At 62.2% G+C, this 19,209-nt stretch overlaps 1 protein-coding gene across 1 annotated transcript in view; it reads left to right on the top strand.

Annotated features, from left to right (window-relative positions):
* The window catches only part of SSPOP, a 53,054-nt gene that overhangs the window by 10,850 nt on the left and 22,995 nt on the right, over positions 1-19,209 (top strand). The window contains 38 exon segments of the mRNA XM_032483222.1: positions 31-165; positions 866-1,062; positions 1,169-1,296; positions 1,382-1,491; positions 1,839-1,988; positions 2,096-2,189; positions 2,274-2,443; positions 2,647-2,880; positions 3,061-3,279; positions 3,738-3,974; positions 4,767-4,858; positions 4,949-5,180; positions 5,315-5,467; positions 5,563-5,703; positions 5,792-5,974; positions 6,082-6,232; positions 6,868-7,021; positions 7,160-7,214; positions 8,084-8,188; positions 8,531-8,749; positions 8,846-8,955; positions 9,732-9,903; positions 9,999-10,134; positions 10,626-10,698; positions 11,429-11,492; positions 12,687-12,766; positions 12,768-12,855; positions 13,127-13,270; positions 14,007-14,186; positions 14,271-14,435; positions 15,126-15,305; positions 15,425-15,547; positions 15,695-15,824; positions 15,919-16,044; positions 16,221-16,312; positions 17,091-17,264; positions 17,516-17,680; positions 18,016-18,268. Of these exon segments, the coding sequence (XP_032339113.1) occupies positions 31-165; positions 866-1,062; positions 1,169-1,296; positions 1,382-1,491; positions 1,839-1,988; positions 2,096-2,189; positions 2,274-2,443; positions 2,647-2,880; positions 3,061-3,279; positions 3,738-3,974; positions 4,767-4,858; positions 4,949-5,180; positions 5,315-5,467; positions 5,563-5,703; positions 5,792-5,974; positions 6,082-6,232; positions 6,868-7,021; positions 7,160-7,214; positions 8,084-8,188; positions 8,531-8,749; positions 8,846-8,955; positions 9,732-9,903; positions 9,999-10,134; positions 10,626-10,698; positions 11,429-11,492; positions 12,687-12,766; positions 12,768-12,855; positions 13,127-13,270; positions 14,007-14,186; positions 14,271-14,435; positions 15,126-15,305; positions 15,425-15,547; positions 15,695-15,824; positions 15,919-16,044; positions 16,221-16,312; positions 17,091-17,264; positions 17,516-17,680; positions 18,016-18,268 (5,614 nt within the window).

The following is a 19,209-nucleotide window of genomic DNA, read 5'->3' as shown; positions in this document are numbered from 1 at the left end:
CTGAGCCTGAATGTCTCTCGTCCTCCACAGGCCGGGCAGTGACAGTGAATGGGGTGAGTGTAACGCCCCCCAGGGTCTACACGGGCCCCGGGCTGAGCCTGCGCCGAGCTGGCCTCTTCCTGCTGCTCACCACCCGCCTGGGCCTCACCCTGCTCTGGGATGGAGGTCAGCCCCCCACCCTTAGCCCTCTGACCCATGCCCCAAAGCTCCCCTTGAACTCTTCCTCCTCTGAACATGTGGTCGGAGTCTCCACATTATGTTTTCATAATTATGTTTTTCTTCATTATAAAAGTAATACCTCCTCAGCAAAGAAACATTTTAAAAATACCAAGTTTTAGAGAGAAAATATAAAAATAAATCTAACATCTCACTACTGGAACCCAAGCAGTTGGCGATTTAGAAGTAACTGTTACTGAGAAATTGAAGGAAATCAAAATAACCCCCCACACCCCTTGCGTGGGAGAAAGTCACCTGGTCAGCACAGCAGGGCTGCCCTCGGAGCCGCCAGCCACTGAGGCTTCTGAGGCTGGCGGTTGTCACAGTCCGTCCTGGAGTCCTGGAGTCCAGCCTGCTGGGGAATTTCCCTACCCACTGACCTGGGTTTGGTTAGGAAAGTAGGCTCCCATTTCTTGCCCTTAGCCCCTAGACGTAGGTCTTTTCTAGCACTGCCAATCATCCTCCCCAAAAGAGGGCGCCAGCGCCCCTAATGGGAGGAGGTGCCTCCGCAGGGTGGTCCTGCAAGCCCACATAATAGATGTCTTGGTCTTCTCTCCCCCAACCTCCCATCCCCCACCACTCCCCCGCCACGGAAGGCCTGTAGGGTCATTTCTCCACAATTCTGCCCCTTGCTGCCCTCCCTGTCCAGGCACTCGGGTCCTGGTGCAGCTGTCCCCCCAGTTCCGTGGCCAGGTGGCTGGGCTGTGTGGAGACTTTGATGGAGATGCCAGTAATGACCTCCGGAGCCGCCAGGGAGTCCTGGAGCCCACAGCTGAACTGGCTGCCCACTCCTGGCGCCTCAATCCTCTCTGCCCGGAGCCAGGGGACCTGCTGCACCCCTGCACCGTGAGGACGGGGAGGAAAGGGGGAAGGGAGGAGGAGGCAGCTGCAGAAACCTGGGAGGCTGGGTGCTGCGGAGGGGTCTGGCTGGTCCATGGTGCTCTGCCTGCAGGTGAACGCCCACCGGGCTGGCTGGGCCCGTGCCCGCTGCGGGGTGATGCTGCAGCCACTCTTTGCCCGGTGCCATGCGGAGGTGCCCCCACAGCGGCACTACGAGTGGTGTGTGTATGACACCTGCGGGTGAGAGGGGCAGGCCTGGGGACAGGGGTGGGCGTGGGTGCGTGGGGGTGGAGGGGGTGCTGGGGCTGAATGCTCCCTCCTGCAGCTGTGATTCAGGGGGTGACTGTGAGTGTCTCTGCTCGGCCATCGCCACCTACGCAGATGAGTGTGCCCGGCATGGAGTTCACGTGCGCTGGCGCAGCCAGGAACTCTGCCGTAAGTGTGCCCTGCCCTTGGTCCTTGATACCCAATCCTGCCACTCGCTTGGCTCCTTCGAGGATACTTCCCCTGGCCCAAGAGCCAGCCATTCATCCATTCAAGGGCAGATATGTATGGAGTGCTTACCGTGTGCCACTGTCCTAGATGAACCAAACACCCTGGCGTTGCTGCCCTGTGTGACTTGCATGTTGCAGATAGCCTTAGGAGGGGCTCAGCAAGCGTCTACAACCTCCCACCCCTGCCCCAGGCCCTCCATGGGTGTTACCTTGGGCTGGCTCACTTGCTACAGTTGCTTCCTGGTGCCCTTCATCTCAGTGACTCAAGCCTCTCATCTCTCCACCCAGCTCTGCAGTGTGAAGGGGGCCAGGTGTACGAGGCCTGTGGGCCCACGTGTCCCCCCTCCTGCCACGACCACAGTTCTGAGCCTGGGTGGCACTGCCAGGCCATTGCCTGTGTGGAGGGATGTTTCTGCCCTGAGGGGACTCTGCTGCACGGTGCGTAGGTTCAGAGTGGGCAGAGGGATGGGGCACTGGGATGGGGAAGGGGACACAAGGCCAGTGTGGCAGGGCTTTTGCCAGAGCCCTGCCTTCTGTGATCTCAGGTGGAGTCTGCTTGGAGCCGGCTTCCTGCCCCTGTGAGTTGGGGGACAGCTTCTTCCCACCAGGGACTGTGCTGCAGAAGGACTGTGGGAACTGGTGAGTGGGGACTCGGAAAAAGCCCGGCGCCCTGGGCTGGCTGAGCCCGGTGTTGCGGCTGACCTCAGAACCCTGTGTCCTCAGCACCTGCCAGGAAAGTCAGTGGCTCTGTGGGGATGATGGTGCCCACTGCGAGGCGCTGGTGCCTGGCTGTGCGGACGGAGAGGCCCCGTGCCAGGAGAGCGGGCACTGTGTGCCCTCGGGGTGGCTTTGTGACAACCAGGATGACTGTGGCGACGGCTCAGATGAGGAGGGTGAGTGTCCTGGCCGGCGTGCGGCCATGGCTGAGTGGTGGGTCAGTCCTCATACATGTAACTGAAGCCCATGTCTGAGGGCGGTTTCCTAAACTGCTGTTCCCCTTGCCAGCAAGTCAAGGGTGTTCTGGTGTTTCTGGGGACGGGGGCTTCTCTGGGAATCTTTGTCAGCGTCCTGAGCCCACCTGCTCTCCCCACACCAGGCTGTGCCACCCCAGGCTGCACGGAGGGACAGATGTCTTGTGGCTCTGGCCACTGCCTGCCCCTGGCCCTGCGCTGCGATGGGCAGGACGACTGTGAAGACGGGACGGATGAGCAGGGCTGCCCCTGCCCCCAGGGCTCGCTGGCCTGTGCTAATGGGCACTGCCTTACCCCCGCCCTGCTCTGTGATGGGCACCCCGATTGTCCAGATGCTGCCGATGAGGAGTCCTGTCTGGGTAGGTGTTCCCCGCCCTGGACTCCAGCCCACCAGGCACCCCTTCTCTGCTGGCCTCCCCTCCTTCACCAATTCAGGTTCCTGCTGAGAGGCAGATGCCTGCGGGTGTGTGAGTGAGGGCACCCTGCACAGTGAGGATGAGGGGCGGTGCCCCAGCAGCAGTGCCTTTCTCTGGCTCCAGGGCAAGTGAACTGTACCCCTCTGGAGGTGTCCTGTGTCGACGGTACCTGCGTGGGGGCCATCCAGCTGTGTGATGGAGTCTGGGACTGCCCTGATGGAGCGGACGAGGGGCCTGGGCACTGCCCCCTCCCCTCTCTGCCCACTCCCCCTGCTGGTACCTTGCCCGGCCTTTCTGTGTCCCAGGAGACTCTACCGACTTCCCTGGCCAGTGCCACCCCTGGTGAGTCTCCTGGACGAAAAGGGGCAAGAAAGCTGGTGTCTGGAGGCCTGGGAGGGAGGGGACAGCGTCTCAGAGGGAAGCCTTGGGGCAGGTGCTGGGGGTGGTGGCGGGAAGGACCAGAGCATAGACCTAGCCTCGTGGAGACACCGAAATAAAGGAAGTGAAGAACATTTTAGGGAGACTGAAAAAGCCCCAGCCTTATTCCCTGAAGTTCAAGTCCCCCTCTAAACTGAGAGGCGTCTAATAGGAATTCTTGGATGAGGGGAAAGCTTCTGGAAAACCAACAGGGCAGCCGAACGCGGGAGCGAGCTGGACTTGGGGAGGGGCGGAAGGTGGGGAGAGAGCAGGGCTCGGGAAGGGGGCGGGAAGGGTCTGGGAGAGGGGCGGACTCGGGGGCGGTGGAAGGGCCCGGCCACCCAGTCCGCCCCGCCGGGGCTCTAGCGTGGGTGCCCCCGCAGCGCCGCCCTGCGGCCCCTTGGACTTCGCGTGCGGCAGCGGCGAGTGCGCCCCGCGGGGCTGGCGCTGCGACCGCGAGGAGGACTGCGCCGACGGCAGCGACGAGCGCGGCTGCGGCTGGCCCTGCGCGCCGCACCTCGCGCCCTGCGCCCGCGGCCCGCACTGCGTGGCCCCCGCGCAGCTGTGCGACGGCGTCCCGCACTGCCCCGACGGCTCGGACGAGGACCCCGGCGCCTGCGGTGAGAGCCGGGTTCCCTCTCTTCCCACCCCGACCCGGCGGGCCTTCACCCCGGCGGCTCTGGCTGGCGCGCCGGCTGGAGTGACTTAGGTCTGGGGGCATCCGAGTCTGAGCGAGTTTTGTGCTCCTTGGATCTTTTCCATGAAACTCTTTTTGAAAACTTTTGCCCGCCCACCCAGCCCTGGGGAGAGAAGAAAGGGCTTTTGTCTTTGCCCACATTTGGGCAGGAGGGCTAGGAGGATGGGCAGTGAGCGACTGCGGTTTGGGGATGGGGGGAGTGGCTGTTTGGAGCCCCCCCCAGCTTCACCCCACCAGACCTGGGTGAAGTCAGCCCTTCGAGTCCTGGCCAAACGGGGTGGAGGGTAGGGAGGATGTCCACAGGCCCCAGTGGCCTGCCCCTCGGGGACCCCTCCCAGAGGGGTCTTGGAGACAGACTGGGTCCCTCTGGGCTCTGCCTCCTCTCCTGCTCCCCCCATGCCTTTGGCTGCGCTGCTCTCCTCTGCAGGGAGGGGGCGGGAGGGGCAGGAGGGGCAGGAGCCCAGCAGGACACTCTGCCCACTTCTGCGGGCTCCACCCAGCTGCCCACATGCGGCAGCCCCTTCCCTTGTGGTTTGGCTCCCCAGCTGTGCCTGAACCCTGAGCGGCTCTGCAACGGGATCTCCGACTGTCCCCAGGGCGAGGATGAGCTGGGCTGTGGTGGGCACATCATTCCCCCGATGGAGGCCAAGGCTGGCAGGGGCCCGGAAGATGGCAGTCCCTCCCACCTAGTTGTTTTCTCTCCTCTTCCCCTCAGAGGGGCTGCCAGCCCCAGGAGGCCCCAACAGGACAGGAGCTCCCTGCCCAGAATACACCTGCCCAGATGGCCTCTGCATCGATTTCCAGCTGGTGAGGGTGGGGAGCGGGGGTGGGGGGTTCTGGACGCAGAGCCATTGTGCCCGAAAAGTGAAAGGAACCCTTACCTCACCCCGTCCCCAGGTGTGCGACGGGCAGCCCCACTGTGAATTGGCGGGGGAGGCAGGGCCCTCCCCGGAAGAGCAGGGCTGTGGAACCTGGGGCCCTTGGAGCCCATGGGAGCCATGCAGCCAGACGTGTGGGCCTGGGGTTCAGGGCAGGAGCCGCCACTGCTCCCCTCCCAGTCTCCCGGTGCTGCAGCACTGCCCTGGCCCCGAGCACCAGACTCAGGCCTGCTTCCCTGCCGCCTGCCCAGGTGAGGGGCCTGGGGCACCCAGGAGGGCCAGTGGGGTGGGTGGAGCCTGGAGAGAGCAGGGGAGAGGGAGGCACTGGGTCCCAGCCCAGTCTCATGGTCCCCAGCACCGCCTGCCTGGCCCTTCCTCCTCACAGTGGATGGTGAATGGACCTCCTGGTCTCCCTGGTCCCCATGCTCGGAGCCATGCAGGGGCACCACGACCCGGCAGCGGCGGTGCCACCCACCCCAGAACGGGGGCCGGGCCTGCGCCATACTGCCCAGGGACCCTCACGGCACTCACCAGACCAGTGAGTGGAAGGGAGGAGGACATGGTGGAGGGAGCATGGAGGGGCTGCCTGCAGGGGACCCACCCTCCAGGACCTCCAGTTGGACTTTCTTTCAGGGCCCTGCTCTCAGGATGGCTGCCCCAATGTCACTTGCTCCGGGGAACTGGTGTTCCATCCTTGTGCCCCCTGCCCTTTGACTTGCGATGACATTTCTGGTCAGGCCGTGTGCCCCCGTGACCTGCCCTGCAGCAGCCCGGGTAAGGGGGCTCTGGACGTGGGGTATGGCGGGCCTGAGTGCTGCGGCCTGGCTTTCTGCAGAGAAGCCTCACCCTGGGCCTTCCCTAGGCTGCTGGTGCCCCACAGGCCAGGTGCTGAACCACGAGGGGCAGTGTGTGTGGCCCCGGCAGTGCCCCTGCCTGGTGGACGGCACGCGCTACTGGCCTGGACAGCGCATCAAGGCCGACTGCCAGCTCTGTATCTGCCAAGATGGGCAGCCCCGGCGCTGCCGGCCCCATCCAGACTGTGCAGGTGAGGCCTTGCCCTGGGCCTTTCCTGAGGGGGTCTCTGGTCTCCTCCCAGACCTCCCAGCTGGGCACCCACCCCTCCTCCACCCCTGACTCTTGGCCCTCTCTCAGTGAACTGTGGCTGGTCCTCCTGGTCCCCCTGGGCTGAGTGCCTGGGCCCCTGTGGGAGCCAGAGCATCCAGTGGTCCTTCCGGAGCCCCAATAACCCCCGCCTCTCTGGCAGAGGTCGCCAATGCCGGGGCATCCACCGCAAGGCCCGCAGGTACGTGCACCAACTGTCCCTCCCCACTAACATCCAGGGACCTACAGGGACCTTTGACCTCCCCTCCAGCTCCCACTCGGGAAGCCGGCTGTATGCCCTTATTCAAGGTGCTTCCATGAGCACCACGGACCCCAAATGAGGACTCCCCACTCTGTGCCCCTGTTAGTCTAAACACCAGGACTCACTCCCAGAACATCGTTGGGGACCCCTGGCCTTCTCCTGCATCAGTTCTGTGTCCTGTAGGTCCAAAAGGAGGATGTAGGGAGCCCACAAATCCAGGGGTGGGTGTGGGTCCTCTGGTTTGTACCCTGTGCCTCTAGAGGTACCTGGGGTGCAGCTCGTAGGGGGAGTAGCCATATCTGCCTGCCCAGCCCTGTGTGGGACCTGCTCCACTGGCCAGGGGTCCTGGCACAAATTGATTCCACATCCCTCTTTTGGGCCACTTGCAGTTTCTCGGGTTCAGGGGTGGAGTCAGGGTGACAGGGTAACCAAGTGTCCCCGTTGGCCCAAGACTTTGCAGGTTTTATCGCTGAAAGTCCCAAGTCCTGGGGAACCCCTCACTCCAGGGAAACTGGGATGGGTTGGTCGCCTAGGTGAGCCCACTCACTAGGCGAGGGGCGGACCTCCATCCCCAGGTGCCAGACAGCGCCGTGTGAGGGCTGTGAGCAGCATGGCCGGGTCCACAGTGCGGGGGAGCGCTGGCGCGGGGGCCCCTGCAGGGTCTGCCAGTGTCTGCACAACGGCACGGCACGATGCTCCCCCTACTGCCCACTGGGCAGCTGCCCCCAGGTGAGGGGGCGTGGGCGCCTGGGGGCAGGGCAGCAGGACTCGGTGTGTAGAGGCCAGGATTGTGGGTGGCTGGTGGAGTGGGTCAGAGGCAGACAGGTGGCCAGTTCAGCGTGTCTAGCCTGACTTTTGTGCCCACAGGACTGGGTTCTGGTGGAGGGGATGGGAGAGCCCTGTTGTGGCTGTGTCCTGCCTGGTGAGTGGGTCTGGGGCTGGCGGGGTAGCTCCAAGAGGAGGAGGGTGGGGAGGACTCAGAGCCAGAGGTGGCAGCACCGAGTCAGGGGGCATTGGCTACCCCAGCCTCAGGTCCTGGATGCCGGGAAGGAAGGGTAGAGGGCGGTGTGGGGGGCTTGTCTCTGCTCTCCTAAGGCTGGGCCTCAATCTCTGCCCGCCTCCTCTGTCCTTTTCGGGTTTTTGCCTCCCCCACGAGGTCACCTTTGAGGGCACTTTCTTCTCTTTCATTCTTCTGGGCTGGATCTGCTTCCTTCCCTGTTCCTCTAAGAGCAAACAAAACAAAGCTGGATTTTTCAAGAGCATCTTTGCTTGAAAACTCAGTTATAAATAAAACAGGAAATTAGAAAGGCTCAAAAATGGATACACTTTTGGGTCCAAACTCCATATCCTGAAAGGGCACTGACAGGTTGCTAAGGTTAGGAGAGGCCAGCACACACGGTTGTGCAGGTGGTTCACTGCACGAGTTATGTGGTGGCAAGTGTAGACCGTCTAGGCTGGAGGGCCGCTTGCATCAGAGGTGCCCTTTCCTAGTGCCCACCAAGGTGCCCTATTAGTGACAGCAGCCCGGGATTGGGAACTGCAGCTGCTTGGTCCTGGCCCTGAAGTGGCCTTGGACTGGCAGTTTTATTCTATGTTCTCGAAATATTCAGTGGAAGTGAAAACTCCCAACTCACACCAGGGGAAGGAGGATGGGCCTTTCTCAGCTTGGTGGGGAGGGGGCTATGCCCAGAGCTCCTAGGAATCACGGGAGAAAAAAAGGTGCTCCAAGAAGCAGAGAGAGGTCTGTGTGCTGGGCCAGGGGCTGGTGGGAGCCCGAGTCACTTCACACAGGAGAGAACAAGACGGTCCACCCCACGGCCACTCCTGCCCCCGCTCCAGCCCTCAGTCCCCAGATCGGACTCCCTCTGATCACCTACATTCTACCTCCCCCTGGAGGTAAGGGCCACGTGCTGTTGGCGGGCGGAGGGGGGTTACTGCCCAGGGGTTGTCCAACCAGGGAGGGGAAACCATATGCTTGGGATAGACCTCTTGCCTTCCACCGGGAAGGTGGTTATCCTAAAGATCTGGAAGTCACCCCAGCCTAAGTTTCCTCTCCAGCCCTGTCGTCCCTGGACTGGCCTTCCATCCCTGTTGACCCCGCAAGGTCAATTGTGTGAACTCTCTAGCGTGGGCCTTTCAAACCCCCAGCTCCCCTTGTGGCTTCCTAACTATGCCCTTAGCAGGCTCCTGCCACCCTCTGCCCTCCCCCCACTCCAGCCCCCTCTCTTCTGCACCCAGACCCCTGCTATTCTCCCCTGGAACTGACCCGACTCCCCGAGGGGAGCCTGCATGCTTCACCGCCGCAGCCGGATCACCCTGCCTGGGCTGCCCCGCCAAGGCCTCCCAGCGGGGGGCCCGGCCAGTGGATCCAGGGCCCTGTAGACGACGCTTACACTCAACAGCATACCCGGCCCCCCTACCTGCAGCTGGACCTGCTGCAGCCCCGGAACCTCACTGGTCAGTGGGGTGGGGGCAGGGCCTGGAGGAGGGGGCGGTGGTGGTGGGCTGGGGTGGTACTCCCTCCTTCAGTTCTGACCCCTGCCTCTCCCCCAGGCATCGTAGTGCAGGGGCCTGGGTCCTCAGACCTGCTCCAGTTCAGCAGTGATGGTCTACACTGGCACAACTATCGTGACCTCCTGCCTGGAACTCAGCCCCCACCCAAGGTATCGCCCACCTGGATTCCCTGGGCCATGAGCCATCATGCCATTTTGTGAGGCTCATAGTCTTTGTCCCTAAGGGGGCTGCTAGTTCCCTGATGGACATTCCTTGCATTAGAGGCTTATCCAACACCTGTTAGTAGCAGGGACAGTGCTCTGTGGAGCAGAGGGACCACTGTCCAAGTGGCATCAGAAGCAACAGAAGTGGCTCAGATGCTGGGCAGGGCGGGTGTGCGCTCTGTTATGTAGGGAGGGGGTTGGGGTGACGTCAAGTTCACTGAGGACCTCGGTGCCTGTGGGGAGCAGCCTGGGCACAGCCCTGCGCTGGTGGAATTTGCTTCCTCCCCAGGGAGACCAGCTTCCTGGAGCAGGGGCAATCAGTCCACACCAGGTGTTTACTCTTAAATACTGAGGGAGTGGGGGAGGTGGGGTATAGCTCAAGTGGTAGAGCGCACGCTAGCATGCAGGGGTTCAATCCCCAGTACCTCCTCTAAAAAATAAATAAATAAACCTAATGACCTTCCCCTCCAAAAATAAATACTTGGGGAGCCCCTGCTGTGTCTGGACACTGGCCTGGCCCTGGGGACACATCAGTGGGCACCCTGCCCTTGGGGAACTGGGACCAGAGCCCCTCAGCCAGATGGCTTATGCCAGGAGAGCATGCGCTCTGGAAAGGCTGGGGGATGGGCAGGCGGGGCACTGGGCAGGGTCAGGTGGCAGCCTGAGCAGAAGGCTGGCTCGAGTCTCCGTGAGCAGCTCTCCCCCCAACCCTGTGCCCACAGCTTTTCCCTGGAAACTGGGATGAAATGGCTCCCACAGTGTGGACGTTTGGCCAGATGGTGCAAGCTCAGCACATCCGGGTGTGGCCCCCAGAGGTCCATCATGGTGCTGCCCCTCTTCGTGATACCAACCACAGCGTCCCCCTGAGGGTGGTGCTGCTGGGCTGCGAGTCAGGTACAGGCTGGGCTGGGGAACGGAGGGGCGGGGGCGGGAAGGAGGGGCAGGCAGGAGCCCTCAGCCATAACTCCCACATGTATTCCCACTGGCAGCGCCCCCGTGTCCAGGGGTTGGGCACCGCTGTGCCAGTGGTGAGTGTACCCCAAAGGGGGCCCCATGTGATGGGGTGGAAGACTGCGAGGATGGCTCCGACGAGGAGGGCTGTGTGCCCCAGCCTGGCACTGGCAGGTATGGGGTGCCCTGAGGCCCAGCTTGGCCTTGAGGGAGGCGCCGTGTACCGCCTTCACCCCTAGAGTGCCCCGGGGCCCTGTGTGCTGAGTTGCTGCAGCTGGGCGCCTTCAGAGGCCCCTTTCCACCATAGGATGCTAGGATTCTATGCCGTTTTCCTAGAGTCTGGAGATGAGTGGTTCTCAAAGTGTGTTCCCTGGGCCAGGAGTATGAGCATCACCTGGAACTTGGTGACAGTGCAGATTCTCAGGCCCCAGCCCAGACAGAGGCAGACGCTCTGGGGGTGGGGCCCAGCTTTCTGGTTTACAAAGCTTCCAGGGGATTCTAAGTTTTAAAACCACTATGGAGGGCATCCCTGCAGGCAGTGGCCTCTTAAGAACCCCGCCCCAGCCCTGCCTCAGGCCCACCCAAGAGCACACTGAGCCCCTGCTGGGCTGGGGGCTCTGCAGCTGCGAGAGCCCCTGGAGCCCCCGGGTTATTTTTCTTCTCAGAGTCCAGTCCACAGCCAGGACCCTGGTCCCCTCCTCCACCCAGCCTGCACAGCTGCCCCCCCAGCCCAGGGAGGTGAGTGGGGAAAAGCGGGCCCAGCAGGAGGGGTGCGGGGCCCCTGCTCCCCGTGGTCCTCCTCCCTCTCTCCATGTGACGGGCCAGCGCTGCCTCCCTGTGTGTGGGGCTGCTTTCTCCATCAGGCCTTCAGCCCTGAGCCTCCTGGGGACCAGCCTGGTGCTGGGCTGGGGCTGGGGGCCAAAGGGATGGCCAGAGGTGCGGGGAAGCACAAGGCAGATGCCTGGCCTGGGGGTATTTGGGAGACAGGAGGGGCCTGCACCCCCAGAAGAGAGGTTTTGGCTGCAGATCAGGCCCCAGTGCTCAGAGCCACCCTAAGCCTGGGGTCCCCAGAGGCTTCCTGGATGAGACTTGAAGGACGGGGGAGAAGGAGCATCTGTAACACAGAGATGAGGGGTGGGCACTCCCCCACCGGAGAACAGCCTGGTCAGGAACCCAGAGGGGAGGGTGACCACACACTTAGGCACAGGGGTGGGTGTTGGGCGGGGGAGGCCACAGGGGTTTGGGGTACAAGAGCCAAAGTGGATCCCCTTGGGGAGCAGTGAGAACAGCCCCTAAGCCCCCGGCACCCAGGGTGCTGAGTCCCAGGGTGCTGCAGAGGAGTCAGGCTTCTCACCCCAGCTCTGCCCTGCACTGCGGGAACGAGAGGGAGTGAGAGGGCGATGCCTGGACCCCAGGCGGAGCTGCCCTCAGGGTCCCGGCTGCACAGCTGAGCCCTCTCCCTCTGCAGGGTCTGGCAGAGCCCGAGGCTGAGCGCTGGCGTCCCGGGCTGGGGTTGCCCACGCCCTCTACAGGTACGTGCCCAAACTCCAGGCCTCGTTCCCAGACCCCCAGCCCTCCTGGTCTTTCAGAGCAAGGGGCTGTTACATCTCCAGAGTTCAGTCTTCCGACTCTCCTCGTCCACTGACTGAGCAGGGTCAACTTGCCTCCCCCAGACCCCTGGCCAGGAGGGGGCTCCCCTGGGCTGTGGGATGCTGCCTGGCCCCACCTGCACTCCCTCTCTCACCCATTCACAGAACCAAGCACCCCTTTATGAAGTGCTTCCTGGCAGCAAATGTCTCTAAATTGGCACAGGGAAGCCAAAGTCACCGAGTTAGCATGTCCCTAAATAGGACGAGGAAAGGGGCTCCCTGTGGCTGTGTGCCAGCTGCCCCCTCCTGCCTGGTCCTTCACCCACACATAAGCCCCAGGAGAGCTGTCTTCAGAGAGAGGCGGCCGGCAAGGGCTGTCAGGGCAGCCACATGTGTCCTGGGTCTGGCCTTCTCCCTTGGGACGTGTTGGGCCTGTCCACCACCTGCCCAGCCACGGTTTCCCCTCTGTGAGACTAAGAGTGCTTATAGACGACCCGTATGGTCCCTTCCCACGAGTACTCAGGAGCCTGGTTAGCCTGGGTTTCTGTGTCTTTTGTGAAAAGCAGATGAAGCAACTTGTATCAAGCAGTTTGTAACATGCAGACTCACTTGACGAATCCTAATGTCGTTCTAAGGCTGATTCTAGAGAAAAGACTGTCTTTTCAATATGAGTCTCTCGTCAGAAAATGAGAAGCTCAACCCCCTTTTCACTGTGGTTGCCAGGAAGCTCACAACCGATTTCTCTGTGCAGCTGTAGCAATAGGCTTCTCCTGCATCTCTGGTAGTGCTCCCTCCTTCTGCTGCTGTTTAAATGTCCTCTGTTCTTTTTCTCCCTTAATGGTTTAGTTTTTGGTGAGTTTCACTTGGAAGGTGCCGTGTGTGTCTTCGTGAGAGTAGAGTACAAATCTCACTCAAAACTAAGCGTTTTTTCCACTTTCAGTTAAAACCCTTCTTGTGCTCCTGAGACGACTGGGTCCCATTTCCTTTTTGATCTGAAGCCCCTTGGAAGGTGGGGTGTAGGCTGTCTTCACCCTGCACCACCCCAAAGCCTGGGAAGCCCTCCTGAGGTTCCATACTGACCTTATTTCAGGGAAGGGGAGCTGATGGGGCTCACCCCTCTCCCTCCTGCACCTGCAGGGAAGGGGCCACTGAGTCCTGTGTCCACACCTCGCCCAAGTCCTGGGGAATCCGTGGAGACCGTGATCGCCACCCCCACAGTCCCAGCCTGAGGCCAAGGCCCTGAGACCAGAGATGGCAGCCGTGACAGTGCTCCCCCAACACCCAACGACGCCTGTGGCCCCTGCTGGTAAGATTCCATGGCCTTCTGCCTGTGTGCCCCGACAACTTCCTTACAGGGGGACAGAGTCCCTGGGAGGTTGCCTGGAGGTCAGGGACTTGGTAGGACCAGGCGTAGGACCCAAGTCTCCTGAACAGAGTTCACTACTTTTCCTAGTATCCCAAGAGAGGCAGGAAGCACACCACACATCAGGAGGGATGTTGGGGGCTGCTGGGAGGTGACTGAAGGAAGGAGGACGGGGGCGCTGGTGACCATCAGCTGGCTGCGGTGGTGCCCACAGGACAGAACATCACCCTGGGGCCCTTCCCACCCGTGCGGTGCAGCCCAGGCCAGGTCCCCTGCGAGGTGCTGGGCTGCATGGAGCAGGAGCAGCTGTGTGATGGGAAAGAGGACTGTCTGGATGGCTCCGATGAGAGGCTCTGCGGTGAGCCTGGGGCTCTGCAGGGCACCCTGCAGGGTCTGGTGTCACATAAGTGGTAATGGCAAGTGGGCTTTAGGTTTGGGGAAGGCCCTGTCCCCCATTTCTAGCATCTATGAGAAGAGCGGCTTGAGGCAGCAGGGAGTGGAAAGACACCGAGTGCATAAAAACCACCAGGAATATGTGTGTCTTTGGGGATGATGGAGGGTGGGGGGAATAGGTCTTGGGCCCCAACCTATTTTATAAAACCTCTCTGACCTTTGAGGATGCTCATCTCTCTATCCATTAATCCATCCATCCATTATCCATCCAGCATCCATCCACCCCCTCTGCCCATCTACCCATCATCCATCCATCCATCAAAAGTAGATTCGCGATGCTCAAAGCCTAGTTTCCAGTCAAGAGAAGAGAGGTCAAGTGTTAGCCAGTCACAGGAAGGGGCACCCCTGGGGTACCCCTTCAGGAAGGGATACTTGGGGGAGTGAACTGTTCTTCTAGATCCTCTGGCCTCTGGACACTCCAAGAGCTGTTTGCAGAGAGACTATGTGAGACCGTGTGTAGACCAAAGACCCCTTGATCTCATCCACACATAGCAGAGGGAAGCCTGCACTGGGTGTGGGTGGCATCAAGCAGGGCAGGGAGGCCGGAGCCATGGTCAGCTTGGCCTGAGACTAAAGGGGCTCAGTTAATCATCCAGCCAGAATCACTTGAGTGGCTCCCTTCCCCCCACTCCTGCCCCCAGCACGGGCAGCGAGCACTGCGCCCTTCGCGGTGCCCACCACGGCCCTGCCTGGGCTGCCGGCCTCCAGAGCGCTCTGCTCCCCGAGCCAGCTTAGCTGCGGCAGTGGCGAGTGCCTGCCGGCCGAGCAGCGCTGTGACCTGCAGCACGACTGCCAGGACGGCTCCGATGAGGATGGCTGTGGTATGTGCTGGTCCGGGGCGGGGGCACCCCGAGCGCCGGCTCCCACGTGAGCCACCTCTGAGCCCGGCCCACCCGTCCCTGCAGTGGACTGTGGGCTGGCACCCTGGTCTGGCTGGAGCGGCTGCAGCCATACCTGTGGCCTCGGCCTCGCCTTCCAGCGCCGGGAGCTGCTGCGGCCTCCCCTGCCCGGGGGCAGCTGCCCGCCTGACCGGCTCCGCAGCCAGCCCTGCTTTGTGCAGGCCTGTCCAGGTAACAGGCACCCCCTCCCAGGTCTCCCAGCCTCCCAGGCGCGACACCCTCACTGGAAAATGCCCTTGCTCTCCTTTGGGACCTCTATCCAAGCTCCGGGACTCTAGTAGGACAGCCCCCTTCTGATGTCACAGCCTCGCGCCTCCAGGGGACTTGTCTGAAGCCTGCTCCCCCCGACCCCCACGTCCCCGTCCTGCCCTCTTCCTGCCTGAGTGTGGGGCTGGAGCAGCGGCCAGCCCCGCCTCAGAGTGAGGGTATAAACACGCTGTGCCACTGGTCCCGGGCTCCGAGCCCAAGGCCCTGTGGATCCAAGGGGGTGGCCCCCACCTGCCACTGCCTTCCGTCCACGGTTTCCCACCTGGAGTTGGTTTCTTCAGCCCCACATCTGGCCTTCTAATGCCGCTTCTATCTGCTGCCACCAGGGGGCGCCCTGCCCTGGGATTCCTGCCGTCCCAGACCCTTTCCAGGGACCAGAGCCTTTATCCCTAGAGACCTTTCCTCAAGTCACCCCCACCTAGGGGAGATTTACTAGGACAGGAGGGGAAGCTATGGAGTCCCCAGGGCGCTGCTCTAAGCCACCCCGCTGGCTGCTGCCGAGGCTCCTCTCTGCCCCTCAGCCCTGCTCTCTCAAGCACGGTCGGCCCCTCCTTGGGCTCACCTGGTCCCCCTCCGTTCCTCCTTCTCCTGCAGTGGCTGGGGCGTGGGCTGTGTGGGAGGCCTGGGGTCCCTGTAGCGTCTCTTGTGGGGGTGGCCATCGGAGTCGCCGGAGGAGCTGTGTGGACCCTCCGCCCAAGAATGGTGGTGCGCCCTGCCCTGGGGCCTCCCAAGAGAGGGCACCTTGCGGCTTGCAGCCCTGCGCAGGTGGTACAGGTAAGGAGGGCTGGGCTGGGGCAGGGGCATCTGAGGGGGGAGCCCCATGGGGGTGGGGCCATTAGGAGGGTCACTGTGCCTCCTGGTGCCCACCCTACCTGGTGCCCATCTCCCACCAGACTGTGGGCTGGGCCGCGTGCATGTTAGTGCTGAGCTGTGCCAGAAGGGGCTGGTGCCCCCGTGCCCACCCTCCTGCCTGGATCCCGAGGCCAACAGAAGCTGCAGCGGACACTGTCTGGAGGGTGAGGCAGACCCAGCCAGCAGGGGTGCCGCAGGCAGAGCCCTCAGGGGAATGTGGGGCATCCCCACAGGCCCACCAGCCCTCAGTCTCCACCTCCCCTCCTCGCTGCCCCCCACACTTGGGACTGAGTGCCCTCCCCCTACTCCAGGATGCCGCTGCCCTCCTGGGCTCGTCCTCCAGGACGCCCGCTGCCTGCCCCTCTCCGAGTGCCCCTGCCTCGTGGGTGAAGAGCTGCAGCAGCCGGGGGTGCCCTTCACCCTGGACAACTGCAGCCGATGGTGAGGGCGTCTGCCGGGTGGGGAGGGCCTGGGTCAGGGCACGGCCCCCTCCACTCCCCAGTCCTGACCTCCTCGGCCCCTTTCCCCTCTGCAGCGTGTGTGAGAAGGGGGCTCTTCTGTGTGAACCAGGCGGCTGCCCCGTGCCCTGCGGCTGGTCAGCCTGGTCCTCCTGGGGTCCCTGCGACCGCTCCTGTGGCTCTGGCATGAGGGCCAGGTTCAGGTGTGCAGGACAGAGCCGGCAAGGGAGAGAAAGGGAAACGGGAGAAGGAAGGGAAGGGGTGTGGAGGGGCGAGAGCCCAGGGGCCTGCAGGGGGGAGGGTGGTGGTTGGAGGAGGCAGAAGGCAGGGGCGAGGGGCAGGGAGGGAAGGGCAGGTCCCAGGCTGCCTCTATCCTCAGGTCTCCCTCCAACCCTCCGGCCGCTTTCGGGGGTGCCCCTTGTGAAGGTGAAAGGCAGGAGCTGCAGACCTGCCACTCGGAGTGCAGGGCAGGTACGAACGTCAGGCGTAGGGATGTAGGAACCCACCGTCTCTCCTGGGGCCCGTCTCCAGCCTCCAGATCCCGGCCCTCAGAACACGGAGGGACCCAGCCTGAGGGACACTCTGCCTGGGGGTCAGGGAAGCCGCCCCATCCAAAAGGCAGCCCTGGAGCTGACCTTGATCGGTGGCACTTTGGCGGGGAGGAGGTGAAGGCCGGGGCCCAGGGGCAGGCTGGTGTGGGGGGTGCAGGGAGTCTGAGAGCTGGTCGTGGGCATGAGGCTGGCCCCGCTGGCCTCTTGGAGGCCAGGACTGTTGCCCTCTTTCCACTGCTGGGGGCCCCAGGGCAACAGGGCAGGGGGAGAAGGAGATTTGGGGTGCAGGTGTGGGTCCAGGGGGCCTGGGTCAGGCTCTGGCAGCAGGAGAAGTGGGGGGGGGCTGGTGGAGAATGACAGCCACGTGTCTGAGGGGACTCAGGGTTTCTGCATCGAAGCTGAATGAAGGACAATTGTTTAGAAGGTTCTGGAAGTTTTGATCTGGGAGAAAATATGCATATGGGTAGTGGACATGTGGAGACGCCAGCCGGGCCACATGTCGAGGAGCCAGGTTCAGCGGGAGGTTCCACTCTGACAGTGAGACCGGGGCCAACAGTGGGGGTCCTCGAGGGGCAGAGTCCGCGCCTGTCCTTGTGAGCCCTTCCCTCACCCCAGAGCCTCTCAGCCCTGCCCCAGGTCCCCTGAGCCTCCCCAGCTCTGCAGGGTCCCTGTGCAGTGTCCTGCCCTTTTCCCTGCAGAGGCCCTGGGCTGGACGCCCTGGGAACCCTGGTCTGCCTGCTCCCAAAGCTGCCTGGTCCCTGGAGGGGGCCCGGGCTGGCGCAGCCGTTCCCGGCTCTGCCCCAGCCCCAGGGACACATCCTGCCCAGGGGAGTCCACCCAGGAGGAGCCCTGCAGCCTCCCCGTGTGCCCAGGTACGGTCCCCTCCGCCCCTGCTGTGGCCTGGGCCCCGGGGTGGGGTGAGGAGTGGATGCCGAGGCTCTCAATACCTGGGTCAGGGTGGCCAGCCTGAGATTAACAGGGTGGGCCTGGCCTGAAGGAGTGTCGGGGCAGCCCTGGAGGTGTGGATGTCAGTGGGGCTGAAGCTACAGTTAAGACCCTGATCCCTCCCACACTCAGCCTGGCTGGCTTTGCTGTGTCCCTGACGGTTGGCTCTCCTGGACAGTGCCGAGCCTCTGGGCTCCATGGGCCGCCTGGTCCTCCTGCTCAGCCCCCTGTGATGGAGGCATCCAGACACGTGGGCGCAGCTGTTCTGCCTCGGCTCCTGGGGACCCTGGGTGCCAAGGACCCCACAGCCAGACCAGGGACTGCAACACACAGCCCTGCACAGGTGCCAAGTCCCCGCACATTCTCCCACTGGCCACGTCCAGCCAACACTTGGGGGTTAACCTTTTCCTGCTTACCTTAGCATGGCACTGACTGACCTCTGCCTCCATGCCTTGAACTAAGAGAGAGTTTTCTGGATTCCCTGTGTCTCCTCCAGCTGCCACCCGCTGGGGACTGGGCACCAGTTGTGCCCTGAGGGAGGGGGCTTCCTCTGGCTTCTCAGTGCTGATGACCTCCCAGCTGCCACCCTGTCACCTGCATGCAGGTTCCCTCCCACCCCTCCATCTCCCTGCCCTTCCCGCCTGTCCCTGCTGAGACTGGCTCTGTCTTCCTGTCCAGCCCAGTGCCCAGGGGACATGGTGTTCCGCTCAGCAGAGCAGTGCCACCAGGAGGGGGGCCCGTGCCCTCAGCTGTGTCTGGCACAGGGCCCTGGGGTGGAGTGCACCAGCTTCTGCACCCCTGGCTGCTCCTGCCCCCCTGGCCTCTTCCTGCACAACACCAGCTGCCTGCCCCTCAGTCAGTGCCCCTGCCAGCTGCATGGGCAGCTCTATGCACCAGGAGCAGTGACCCAGCTGGACTCCTGCAACAACTGGTAGGCACCAGCATTGGGAAGCCGGGGGGAGCATAGGCGAGGAGCTCCAGAGGTGGGCAGGCGTGGCCTCTCATGCACCGGGAGGTTCGTCATGCCTACGTGGTGCGGGGCCCGGGCCCTGAGAATGTTGAAGTGGACAAGGTTCTGCCCAGCCTGGAGGGGTGGGCGACTGTAAGGACTCTTTGTCAAAAGAGTCATGGGGAGACTGAGGCTCAGCTGGGTGAGGCGATTTATGATGGAACTAGAACCTGGTGGGAGGCTTCTATGTTGACCTTCCAGTTACTTCTGTTTCTCTTCCTGAGAGAAATTCACTTGAAATCTGCTCAGAAACCTTGAAGCATCCAACACTCAAAGCTGAAACCAGACCTGACCGCCAGAGAGCGCACTAACCCCGTTCCTTTTTTTTCCCCCCTTTCATTATGTTTCCTTTCAGTTCATTTTCTTTTTCCTTTTTATTTTCTGTTCCCTGGCCCTCCCTCAATTCCCTCCTTCATTCTTCCTCTCCCCTCACCTCTTTTTCTTTTGCTTTTTCCCTTAGATTCTTTTTCTGGGACACCCACGTATTTGACAAATGGGCTTTAAAATATTGGAGAAAAGCAAAAGGGAGGAGAAGGTTTAAAATACCCAGCTAGTGTCAGCTCCTTCAGAATACACCGTATCTGGCCCTGAAGAGTCACTCAGAGTTATTTCTACACAGTGTTGAATACATACAAATGGAATAAAAAATATAAAAAGGCAACTCCTTGATAAAAACCACAGGGCAAAGGGCAGTGCAGTGCCTGGGGGTGTCAGGGAGCCCACGGCGGGTGGAATTGTGAGGAACGGACTGGAGGAGAACCCTTGGTTACTCTTGAACTTCATATGGGACACAAGGCAACTTGCTTTGCTTCCCAGACCCTCGGGTTTCCCTTCTGTGTGGTGGACACGGTGGTCCTGGCCGC

The sequence above is a fragment of the Camelus ferus genome, chromosome 7, assembly GCF_009834535.1.
Source record: "Camelus ferus isolate YT-003-E chromosome 7, BCGSAC_Cfer_1.0, whole genome shotgun sequence".
Classification (NCBI taxonomy): domain Eukaryota; kingdom Metazoa; phylum Chordata; class Mammalia; order Artiodactyla; family Camelidae; genus Camelus; species Camelus ferus.
This window is presented reverse-complemented; position numbering and strand designations above follow the sequence as displayed.